A 12,694-nucleotide genomic window follows, 5' to 3' on the forward strand; every position below is an offset into this window, starting at 1 on the left:
CAAATCTACTGAGCCCTACTATGTACCAGGTACTGTTCCAAGGCCTGGAGATCGTGTCTCATGGAACAAACCAGATTAAAATCCTTACTCTTGTGGAATTGGTATTCTAGTGAAGAAGACACACAAAAACCAAAAGAAAACAAGACAGACAATACGCAGTAAACAAATAAATAAGAAAATTGTATGTTAAAAGGGGAAACAGGAGTGGGGAGGGGTGGGGTTCCAATTGAAGCAGTGTGGTGGAAGAGCTTCATTGAGAAGCTATTAAAGGGTGGAAGAGTGAGCCATAGGGCTACCTAGTGGAAGAGCATGCAGCCAGAAATGCCAGACAGGTTGGAAGGGGAGGGAGAGCAAGGAGACCGTTGTGACTGGAGCAGGGAATTCTAGGAAGAGGTCAAGGAGGTTATGGGTGATCAGATTCTATCAAGCTTTGTAAGCCACTGTTAAAATTTGGGGTTTTACTCCAAGTGGAATGGGAAGCTTTTGCAGGGTTTTAAGCAGAGGAGGGACATAATCTGTTTTACGTTTTTAACCATCTCTCCGGCTGCAGTGTAAAGAATAGACAAGATTAGAAAAGTGCATTCAATAGGCTATTGCAATAATCCAGGGGAGGCATGATGGCGTTTTGGAGCACGGTGGCAGGTGTGAAAGTAATAAAATTAGTACTTGTTCAAATGCAACTTGCGGCATTAATTATGGCTTGCATTGAATGCATCACTAACATGCTTCTGCAATGGGTTCTCCCAGCCTGGATTTCAGGGAAGGATAGGCAAAGGAAGGAGGAGGGATGGTTTGGGGTTACCAAGGAGACCAAGCATCATAAATCTGAAAACCTGAGATGGTTGTAGGCCTTTAGGCCTCTGGCGCAGCAATAATTCTGTGGCCGAGCCCACCAGCTGTTTCCCAATGACCATGCGCAACAGGCCAGGTGGGAGCCTATGGAAAACACAGGACTTTCGCAAAGCGGGACAAACGCATTCCGGGAATCGTAGTTCTGCGCCTTTACGCAGGCGCAGTGGCCCTTCGCCGGCTTGCGCGCGCAGCTCCTGCAGGACCAGTTTCTAGAAGCTCATTGCGGTGGCGTTGGTCCTGACTGCGGGTGCTGATGCAGGTAGCGGTTGTCCCGGGCCCCTGATTTGGGGGCTGCGGCCAGCTCGCCGGCTCCAAGGATGCACCCGGGGCGGGGTGGGTAGGGGGTGGGTGGGGAGCCGAGCGACCTCACCATGCACTCCCGATGCCGCAGCTTCGGGGGGAGGTGGGCACTGTCCTGAATGACGGAGCTTTCCTCCATCCCTTCCCTGCGCCTATGGTCCTGCAACTTGGGTATGCGGACAATTTGGGCGGGAAAATTCCTTGATGTGTGTGCGTGGGGGAAGGGAGCTTTGCGGTGACTGCAGGATGTTTAGCAGCATCCCTGGCTGTACCCGCCAGGTAGGTCTCAGTAGCGCTCCTCCTCTCCAGCCGCGATAACCAAAATGTCTTCAGCGCCCCCCTTCCTTTGAGAACTTCTTTCTGCCTGCGTCATATTTTCGCGGAGCCTCTGTTGTAGGCCCCCTGGAGACCGAGACGAGTGTCTTAGTCACCGCACAGCCCCAGGTGCTCAGCGCGGCGCAGGTACTCGGTAGGCGCCTAATATTTGGCGAAGGAATAAGTGACGTCATGCGTAGGTGTGTGCCGGGCTCTGTGCTCGGAGGTGGGTAATTACTGGTGTAATAGTTGCAACAGGAGGAGAGTGTAGAGTGTGCTTTCACCTGCCGCATTGTAGCGCATCTCACTCAGGCTGTATTGTCATTTCCTGGGTGTTGTCTGAGGGTGGGGACCCTGCCCGATCTGTCCACGCGTGTCTCCGTAGTGTCCTGATGGTCAGTATTTGCAGAATGAAAGAACGCATGTAACACAGGATAGGCTCTGTGCAAAAGAGCACTTGGGGATCAGAGAAAGCTTTGTACAAGAGGTGACAGTTGAAAGGAGTCAAGTTTTAGGGGATGAGTAAAAGTTTGGTAGGAGAGGGAAAGGCGGCTTGCGAGGACAGGGATCTGCTCAATGCAAAGGATGGAAGGGGATGGAGGGTGTGTGGGAATGGGGACATTTCTTCTTTCTGGCTGCAGCATCCATCAGGCAGCTAGAGCTCAAGAGGTGAGGTCTTCAGGGCAGGGTCTCTAGATCATCATGCATGGCCTCTGCATTTGAATTTTATCTTGGGACAGATGGGGGGAGGGTGATAGGACCCGGGTTTGCATATTAGAAGGAACCCTGAGGCCGCAGTCTGAGACTGGATTGAAGAAACCTGTACATGGGTAGTTTAAGTAGGATAGAATGGAGAGGTTCTTAAGAAATCAAAATGCCAGAACTTGGTTATTGATTATGTGAGAAATTTGAGAGGCAAATAGGAAATCAGGCTTGTGGGTTGAGCACCTGGAGGGAAATGGGTGGCCCGTCACTGCAGCAGTTCGGGAGCTGATGAATAAATTTGTGACTGGATTCTCTTGTAGCCATGAGCCTTTTCTCATGTGTTTTGCTTATGAGGAGTATTTAGTCAGAAGAAACTGTTTTCTTGGAGGGTATCTTTAATTACCGTTAAAATCTCCTCCACTTCTCACCTAGACCTTTAATGTAGCAGCTGGGCAGGGCAGTTCTAGGCCTCTGTGTATGTCTACATATATCTGAACCAAACCAAGAATAATGTTTTTAGGAGTAATAATTTGTTTTACTTAATATCTTCTATTTCTTGACAGTTTCTGCAAGACCATTAGCTGAATGTTTGGAACCCTTGGTATTTTGCTGCCAATAGTGCGTGCTGGTGGACTGTACTGATAATTCAACTAGAGTCTAAAGGGACTTGGATTCCTGCTGCTGATACACATTGCGAGCTGTAGTATCCTTGAATAAGATGACCGCCATCTCCCCAGACCCTCAAACTCTGGCCTCAAGTGAACCAAGCAAGGTCCTGAGAATGGATACTCCTGGGGATCAAGAAGCTATCCTGACAGGAGACAGTACTGACCCAGAGACTTTCAGACAGAGATTCAGATGGTTTTGTTACTCGGAAGTGGCTGGACCCAGAAAAGCCCTAAATCAACTCTGGGATCTCTGCCTTCAGTGGCTGAGACCAGACATCCACACGAAAGAACAGATTTTAGAGCTTTTGGTATTTGAGCAATTCCTGACCATTTTGCCTGGGGAGGTCAGATTTTGGGTAAAGTCACAACATCCTGAGAGCAGTGAGGAAGTGGTGACCCTGATAGAGGATTTGACCCAAATGCTTGAAGAAAAGGAAGGTGAGATTTATAGATGGCAGGAGGATGAGGGAGCAATCTCCTCAAGGTGTGAAAGTAAACTCCTCCAAAGAAAGCAATTGATTGCTAAAAAGGAGTCTTTAAGTTTGGGGTTGAGACTGGCTTTGGATCAGCCCTACCTTTTACTGTGTAATCTTGGGCAAGCTGTGTAACCTCTCGGAAACTTTTTTTTTTTTTTAAATCTATGGAAAGGGATTCCCATCTGCTTAGTCTTTTATGAGGGTTAAACACGATAAGGTATAATACTAATTTCTTTCCTTGCAGCCTTGAGTAAAAGGGAATCTTAGAACACAGAAGAGAAGGAAATTATCTGCACATGTTTGTGGAGTCACAAGCATATCATCCAGGGCAGGCCTCAACTTCTGCCTCCAGTGTGTGAGGAAAAAAGTTTCTATCTGTGATGATGGAAATGCGTTCTGCACTGTTTGGCACTTCACATTAAGCATCTGAAATGTGAAGAGGGCAAATAAGGAATTGAATCTTAAATTTAAATAGCCGTATGTGGTGAGCAGCTATGCTATTGGATGATGCGGTTCCACAGCATTGGGGAGGACAGCTGACTGACAGTTTTATGATTACATTATTATACATACACAAATGCATAAAATATAAACGGAATTATAACATATCATCATAAAATATTGATAAAAAGACTTTTAGCGTGGATAGCCCTTTTATAAAATCCAACTTTTATAAAATCTCTCTAATACGCTGCAGATGTCCCAAATACGTGTAGCAGATGAGCCAGCTCTCAGTACATATGTGGGACAGTTTGTATTCAACCAAGAGTTCCCAGATAGGGAAATGGCATTTACCTCTGCAGAGTTAAATTGTGGCCACACAGCTAATTGGTATGTTCAACGTCGGGGTTTCCTGTCTGACTTGTCTGTCAGGGCAACACGGTGCTTCTCCAAAATTAGGGCCTCTGTGCGGAAGCCCCTCGCAATAAAGAAGCTTGTGAATTGATCGCTGTAGCATTCTGTAAGAACAGTTTCCTCAAAAGAGTCCCTTCTAATTCCTGTTGATTGTCTACTCAATAAGCTGCCTAAAATTCTTTTCATAAGAAAGTAAAGCATGATTTAAAAAATACTTAACCCTTATCAGAAGAAGAGCTGTTGACATCTGAGGGTTTGTAATATATTTACTTGATATGTTCAGGTTCCTGATTTTCCGGCTTTAGGCATCTGCTTGTGACCCCAGAAGAGGAGTGTGTTCCTGAGACCAGCTGGGTGCTTTCATTCAAAAAGTGACTCTCTGCAAGGCATTGTGCTAGGACTATGAAGAAAACAAATTAATACATAGAACAAATACGCTGTTTTACCTTAATACAGCCTATGAATATTTTTAAAATAACTACTATGCAAATAAAACATTAAAACTGTAGGTGTGTGGATTGAATGAAATCAATTATTGTGAGCTTAGGAATTGAAAGGCTATTTTATGGAGTAGGGGGGAAAGCTTCGATTTTAAAAAGAAAGTGTATGTGGCTTTTATCTCTGTTTTAAAAAGAGTGGGAAAAACTTAGTTTCTTCTGACCTTTTTCTCCAGAGAAACATGTATAAGATTTTCTAGTCTGAGGAATGCATTTGAAAGACTAGAGTGTTCTTTTCCCCCCCTTCCTAGATCCAGTCTCTGAAGAGTCTGTTATTTCCCAAGAGGAGAACCCTGAAGAAAATAAAGTGGTTTCTGTCCTTCCAAGTACTGAGTCCCAGGTAAGCTTCCTTTCACTGGTTTTCATTCTTAAGTGAATATTTACTGAGCTCCTATGGAGTGGCATAAAGATAATAGAATAATGACAGTTTCCTTCACATTCTTCGAACTCATTCTTCAGATGCTATTTTATTTCAGTTACCAGAATTTGTCACAAGTCTGACTCTAAGAAAAACAACAAAAAAAAGTTTACTGAAATTGTACAGTTATTCTTGATAAAATTAGTCAAGTAGAAATAGAATTATATTTCCTTAATACAATAAAAAAAAATCTCCAGCTGAACGGTATTGGAAAATAAAAAACAGCTCTCACGATGCCTGTAAGAAGATAAGGATGTCTAATCATGCTGCTGTTGATGAGTAGTTTTTGAATATTCTAGCCAATGCAGTAAGATAAGAAGGGAAGGAGTTTAGTATTGGTAAGAAAGAGACAAATATGTGTTACTTGCCGATAGCATGGTCTATTTGGAAAACCTCTGAGAATCAACAAGTACTAAAACTCATAATTGAGAAAAGTGGCTAGTTATAAATTAATTAGACTAATTTATAATCAGTTACAAATCACTTAGAAAAAAATTTTTTTTAAGATTTTATTTATTTGAGAAAGAGCGCACGTGCGCACACGCATGCATGAGGAGGGGGGAGCTGCATAGGGGAGGAAGAAGGCTCCTCACTGAGCTGGGAACCCGGGTCCAGCGCTCCATCCCAGGACCCTGGGATCATGACCTGAGCCGAAGGCAGACGCTCAACGACTGAGCCACGCAGGCACCCTGAAAAAGAAAATTCTTATTCACAGTAGTAATTAATACCACTGTAGTAGACTGATAATGGCTGCCCAAAATGTGTCCACTTCTAATCCCTAGAACCCATGAATGTTAATCCAAAGCAAAAAGACTGTATTTCCTGTGTTTGTTAGGAATCTGTGACATTCAAGGATGTGGTGGTCAGCTTTTCCAGAGGAGAGTGGAGGAGGCTGGAGCCTTTTCAGAAGGAGCTCTATAAGGAAGTGCTGCTGGAGAACTTCAGGAACCTAGAGTTTCTGGGTAACGATATCTCTTTATGATGTAACGTATGAGCTGTACATCTTTTCATCCACCATTATTGAAAGATAAGTGCTATTAACTGTATTGGCTGGGCATGCAGGGGTGATCCGACTAATCCTAAAAATGCGTTCTGAAAATGTACTTTTCTGCAATGTTTTCTCCCCCCCCTCCAAAAAAAGTTTCTGCTTCATTGAATTGGAAATGTTGAGTATCATGTGCTGTCATCGAGGACATACCTTCCCCAGTTCCTCCTCATTCTCCAGGCTTGAGGTCTGTATTTGACAGCATCTTCTCTTCCCTAGAGAACCAGAGGCTGTGCGTGAATGTTGGAACAGCTTTGCCCTCTGCAGAAACAGTCACTTTTTACTCTTTTCTCTATGAGCAGGCTTTCCAGTTTCCAAATTAGATTTGATTTCCCAGTTTAAGTGGGTTGAACTGCCATGGCTGCTGGAAAAAGAAATTTCAAAAGGCTCCAGACCAGGTAAGTTGGTGAAAAGCAAAGAAATTAAAACAGTTGCTTAACCAAGTCATTTGTGAAGAGCTTTTGAAATGTTGGGTGGGCTGGATGCTAAAATAGAAAGGTGATTAGAATAGACCCCTTGCCTTCCTGGAATATTCATTTTATTGGAGAGACCATTCACTTAGGTCCTCGGAGAAGTAGATGCCAAGACGTGGTTAGCTATGCCAGGGACTCACTGGGGAGTGAGGAAAGTGAAGGAAAATGGGAGACCTGTCAGAGTGGGTGGGTGTAACACCTGTGAATGACGGAAGGAAGGAAGGAAGGCTGGGTAGGAAGTGTCTTAGACTGATGTGCAGTGTTCTATTTTTTAAAGATTTATTTGAGAGCAAGAGAGTAAGTGAGCGAGAGCATGAGTCGGGGCGGGGGGGAGAGGGAGAGGGAGAAGCAGACTCCCCCCTGAGCAGGGAGCCCGACGTGGGGCTCGATCCCAGGACCCTGAGATCACAACCTAAGCCGAAGGCAGACGCTTATGACTGAGCCACCCAGGCGCCTGAGGTGCCGTTTAAGAAAGTTTCGGCAAGGCCAAAGAAGAGTTCCCCAGCTGGAGTTGTGTATCAGGAGTGCTGTGTCTCTGGGCCTGCCCACGTGTCCCTGCTGTACTTGCCATTGACTAGGAGCCCCTGTGGGAAAGTGGCCTTGGCATGCATGCCTTGGTGGAGTCAGGGAGCAGCCACGGGGGCTAAGTAGGCACCGCAGAGTTGGCGATCTGAGCGGTGCATTTCTGGGGACGCCATGATACGGCGATCAAAGCACACAGTGTTGGTAATGGGATGCTGTACTAACACCCGTACAAGGAGCCGTGGGGAACGCAGGAGCTATGGCTTACTTAACATTTAAGTTGAATTTTGAAGGATAAGTAGGAATTCATCCAGTGGACAGCATGGAGAGTATAATCTCATTTTTGTTAAAAGGAAAAAAATGTACATATATGCGTATATATCTAAGTATATAAAATCTTTTTTTTTTTTTTAGTTTGACAGAGACACAGCGAGAGAGGGAACACGAGCAGGGGGAGTGGGAGCGGGAGAAGCAGGCTTCCCGCGGAGCAGGGAGCCCAACGCAGGACTCGATCCCAGGACCCTGGGATCATGACCTGAGCCGAAGGCAGACGCTTAATGACCGAGCCACCCAGGCGCCCCTGTATCTAAGTATATAGATATAGATAGATTTTTTTAATGTCTGGAGAACATTCATGTTAATCTGGGTTATCTTTGAGGGATTACGTTTTTTCTTCATCCTCTTAAAATTTAACAATAAATATATATATATAGTTAAAAAATAAGTTATTGCTTATATGTCAATACCTTGGTGTTTTGTTTTTTTTTTTAAGAGGAAAAACAGTAATTTCACTTGCTCTATTCCATCTTAACCAAAGTCAACCATTTGGCTGTTTTCAGTATAGGTACCCAAATAAGGGATATTATGTTTAATACAAATGGTATAAATATGCTCCCCTCTCCCCCAGAAGCATTATGTACACGTACAGCTTGTTTCAAAAGTTAATTTATAACAGACTGGAGAAAAACGTAGACAAAGCAGAGTCGGTAACTATAATTTATAAAATACTTAAGCAAATCAGTAAGGAATGCTGAGTCTGTTAGAAAAATGGGTGAAGAACTTGAGCAGATAGCTGACAAAATTAAAAATAAGTAACAAAACTAAACTTTAAATTGCTGCGAACTTGGGGTGCCTGGGTGGCTCAGTCGGTTAAGCGTCTGCCTTCGGCTCAGGTCCTGGGATCGAGCCCCGCATCGGGCTCCCTGCTCCACAGGAAGCCTGCTTCTCCCTCTCCCACTCCCCCTGCTTGTGTTCCCTCTCTCTGTGTGTCTCTCTCTGTCAAATGAATAAATAAAATCTTTAAAAATAAATAAATTGCTGCAAACTTGAAAAAAATGTTCCAAGTCATTGGACAACAATGAACTATACATTTAAAGCAACAGTACTGAGGCACCTGAGTGGCTTAGTTGGTTAAGCCTCCAACTCTTGGTTTCGACTCAGGTCATGATCTCAGGATTGTAAGATTGAGCCCCGCGTTGGGCTCCGCACTCAGCGCGGAGTCTGCTGGAGTTTCTTTCACCCTCTCCCTCTACCCCTCCCCTGTGCTGTCTCTCTCTCTAAAATAAATAAATCTTTAAAAAAATGCACAGAATTTTTAATAATGGTTAACTTGTGGGGAATAAAATTTTGTGTTTCGTAGTTAACTCTTTAAAAAATAGTTTTATGAAAGTGATGGTGTGATCTCATGATTAAGAGCCAAGATGAATGATGTGGCTCAAAGTTCTGAGGGGAGTGTAAATAGAGTATGGTATTGGAGAAAGCTGTGGGGACTGTGGGACTTGAACCCAAGGCCCTAAGTGTTTGTGTTCGGGAAGGTGTGATGGGATTGCATTTGAGGTAGGACGAAGACCGAAAGAATATGATTGAAAACACTAGTGTGGTCAGGACAGTGAATGGATCCTGATCAGAGTGTCTTTGTAAGGTTGACTGTGGTAACCTTAGAAAGTCTAGCGTAGGGGCGCCTGGGTGGCTCAGTTGGTTAAGTGACTGCCTTCGGCTCAGGTCATGATCCTAGAGTCCTGGGATCGAGTCCCGCATCGGGCTCCCTGCTCAGCAGGGAGTCTGCTTCTCCCTCTGACCCTCCCCCTCTCATGTGCTCTCTCTCTCTCTCTCTCAAATAAATAAAATCTTAAAAAAATAAAAATAAAAAAAAAAGTCTAGCGTAGGCGATGCTGCATGTCTGTGATGTGATTAACATTTTCTATAAACAGTGCTGTTTGGCTGCTTTGAGAAGCAGTTGGTTGTAGGGATCAAAAGTATGGGCTTTGGTGTCAGAATAGATGAAAAATCTGTTGCTTACAACACATGTGACTTTGGGCAAGCGACTTACACTCTGTGTGCATAGTTGTCACATCCACAAAACAGGGATGATATCAGCACCTACTTTATTTTGGGTTGTTGTGAAGATTAAGGGAAATACAAGTAGAGTGCTTGATATGGGGCCTGGTGTTTACTAAGCATTCAATAAACGTTTGCACTGTTGTTATTATTTGGAAAGAAAATAGATTGGATCTAGAGAAAATGAGTTTGGACCTATTATGGAAATTTGAAATGAGGGTGAGAACGTGCATCTTTATTCTAACTATAAAGCACAAACATTTCATTTTCCCCAATATTTTTCTTAACCCCTATATTTACCTAGTGTCTCTATATTATTTTTTCCTTCTTTGTTTCCTAAGATTCTGAAAATCGTCCAAGGTATATTCATATTGTTTATAGTCATTTCTACCTCTCTTCCTGCCTCAGTCCCAAATAGGACAGCTTCCTGTATTGCAAACGGGACACATTGTATTTGTTATTTCTTTTAGAGGGTGAACCTAGAGGTGAACTGAAGGAATCCTCTCGAAATCAAGATGTTCTTCTGGAAGAATCAACTTTAGATAAAATAATAGAAAGATGCCTAATGGGTGCTAATTATGGCTTGATGGGAGAGTCCCGGAAACGTAGCAGTAAGGAATATTCGCAAGTCACAGGCACACAAAAGAAAACTCATGGGAGAGGCAGTAAGGGTGAGGAATTTGACCCAGAAAAGAGCCCCTTTGGAAGTAATTTCAAGCAAACCTCGGAAATAATTAAACATCTGAGAGTCTACTTAAGGAAGAAATCTCGGAGGTATAATGAATGCAAGAAACCCTTCAGTTTTCATTCAGACCTTATTCTGAACCGCAAAGAACACACTGGAGAGAAGCCACGGAAATGTAATGAAGGCAGGAAAGTCTTAGGTCACTCTTCCTCCCTAACTGAACATCAGAAACATCAGAAAATGCATTTGGGGGGGAAGACCCAGAAGTGCACTAATTGTGGGATAGCCTTTACGCGGAGCTCATCCCTTAAGAGAAAAAACTCCTCTATGTGTGAAAAATGTTGGAAAAATTTAAATCAAGATGCAACCTCAGATAAAGATGAGGGAGCTGAGATGGGAGAGAAGACCCATAAATGTAGCAAATGTGGAAAAGCCTTTGGTTACAGTGCCTCACTGACCAAACATAGGAGAATTCACACAGGGGAGAAACCCTACATGTGCAATGAATGTGGAAAAGCTTTCAGTGACAGTTCATCTCTCACGCCACATCACAGAACTCATAGTGGAGAGAAACCCTACAAATGCGATGATTGTGGAAAAGCTTTCACCCTGAGTGCCCACCTCATCAAACATCAGAGAGTTCATACTGGAGAAAAACCCTATAAATGTAAAGAATGCGGGAGACCCTTCAGTGACAGTTCCTCTCTTATTCAACATCAGCGAATTCATACTGGAGAAAAACCCTACACGTGTAACAACTGCGGAAAATCCTTCAGTCACAGCTCGTCCCTTTCCAAACATCAGAGGATTCATACTGGAGAGAAGCCCTATAAATGCGGTGAATGTGGAAAAGCCTTTAGACAGAATTCTTGCCTTACTCGACATCAGAGGATCCACACTGGAGAAAAACCCTATTTGTGTAATGACTGCGGGATGACGTTCAGCCATTTTACGTCTGTCATTTATCATCAGAGACTTCATTCAGGAGAAAAACCCTACAAGTGTAACCAGTGTGAGAAAGCCTTCCCTACCCATTCACTCCTCAGTCGTCATCAGAGAATTCATACTGGTGTAAAACCGTATAAATGTAAAGAATGTGGGAAATCTTTCAGTCAGAGTTCATCTCTTAACGAGCATCATCGAATTCATACCGGAGAGAAGCCCTATGAATGTAACTACTGCGGAGCAACCTTCAGCCGGAGCTCAATCCTTGTAGAACACCTAAAAATCCACACCGGAAGGAGAGAATATGAATGTAACGAATGTGAAAAGACATTTAAGAGTAACTCAGGCCTCATCAGACATCGGGGATTTCATTCTGGAGAGTAATTCTTGAAATACAGTAAGGTGGTTTGGGGGGGGTGTGGAATCTCATCACATTGTCCCTTATTAAAAACCCAGGGTGTAAACTACCACAGCATTGATTAGTAGCTACCACTCTAAAGGGTTGGCGGCTGGGAAAAACACTCTTTGCCATTTACCACTCTCCTTTGGTAGATCGTAAGTAGGGTTGGTAAAGTCCCGTGGAAAGTGAAGAAAGCAGGATGAGATGGGCAATGGTTCTAAAAGGCCAAGTGCAGATTTAAAAAGCAAGAGGAGGTGCACGGGATCCACTGACGAACCTTTTTTCTTCAATAGATTTCCCTCTTCTAGCTTCTAGCAAGAACTGGTCTCAAGTCATAACCTAGGTTCTGGGTTCTGGCCCAGTTTGCCAGCCAGCTCACTATATAACTTTGGGCACATCATTTGACTTTTCTAAATTTGAGTTTTCTTTACTGGTGGCATGAGGGGGGGTGTCACGATTTCCAAGTTTACCTCCGATCCTCTCTGAAGCTGTGGGAATAAGCGAAACGCTTTTGGTTCATTGGAATTTTCAAGTTTCTTTAGTAGAAAAGCACTCATTTAAGATCCTGAACTGAGAATGCGGTATACTTGTTGAATGCCTCACGCCAGAATCCCTAGAATATCAACAGGAACGAGTCGGTGGAGCTCACACGGGTGTGTCTTCAGGGAATGTTTTAACTGGACAAAGTACCCCAACCTGTTTTTCCCTCTGGGCTTTGACTGAGGGCATTAGGAATCTAGAGGGCATACGTTGGAACCATCTCAGCCATGAGAGTACCAGTCCTAGGAAAATGGGTTGGGGGCTGGGGAGGGGGGTGGTGGGGAAGGAAACGGGTGCTGAAAATAGAGCTATTCTGGATGGACTGCCTTTTGCAAAATAGAATTCTATTTTTTTAAAAGTTTGTTTATCCTAAGTACTGCCCTGTATAATCGGAGTGCAAACGTTGTGTATGGCAAAGGTCACAAACTAAGATTGGGCCATTTGATATGTTTTGGTTGGTCTGCATGGTAAGGGGAGTGTTTGTGTGTGTGTGTGTGTGTGTGTGTGTGTGTGTGTAACTAGTAGTCACTATTTAAAAATTAGATTTCATACCAAAAAAAAAAAAGGCTTGCCTTGAAAAATTATATAATAGGGCTGACAACTGGCCCATGTTTCAGTGGAGAAGTCAGCTGGTTTGGGCTAGCACCGCTGCCTTTACACA

At 43.7% G+C, this 12,694-nt stretch overlaps 1 protein-coding gene across 1 annotated transcript; it reads left to right on the forward strand.

The window, feature by feature from the left end:
- Positions 1-999: 999 nt before the first annotated feature.
- Positions 1,000-12,302, forward strand: ZNF483 (zinc finger protein 483). Its single transcript, XM_036090927.2, has 6 exons — positions 1,000-1,111; positions 2,736-3,278; positions 4,920-5,008; positions 5,922-6,048; positions 6,434-6,529; positions 9,934-12,302. The coding sequence occupies exons 2-6, from the start codon at positions 2,891-2,893 to the stop codon at positions 11,475-11,477; spliced, it is 2,244 nt and encodes a 747-aa protein (XP_035946820.2). The 5' UTR covers positions 1,000-1,111; positions 2,736-2,890; the 3' UTR covers positions 11,478-12,302.
- Positions 12,303-12,694: the final 392 nt, after the last annotated feature.

The sequence above is a fragment of the Halichoerus grypus genome, chromosome 14 (assembly GCF_964656455.1).
Source record: "Halichoerus grypus chromosome 14, mHalGry1.hap1.1, whole genome shotgun sequence".
Lineage (NCBI taxonomy): Eukaryota > Metazoa > Chordata > Mammalia > Carnivora > Phocidae > Halichoerus > Halichoerus grypus.

Bases quoted from the DNA above. Each gene is read 5' to 3' on its own strand.
- ZNF483 (XM_036090927.2), top strand. From the start codon at position 2,891: ATGACCGCCATCTCCCCAGACCCTCAAACTCTGGCCTCAAGTGAACCA. The intron at 3,279-4,919 runs GTGAGATTTATA...CCCCCTTCCTAG, and splicing joins AATGCTTGAAGAAAAGGAAG to ATCCAGTCTCTGAAGAGTCT. The intron at 5,009-5,921 runs GTAAGCTTCCTT...TGTGTTTGTTAG, and splicing joins TTCCAAGTACTGAGTCCCAG to GAATCTGTGACATTCAAGGA.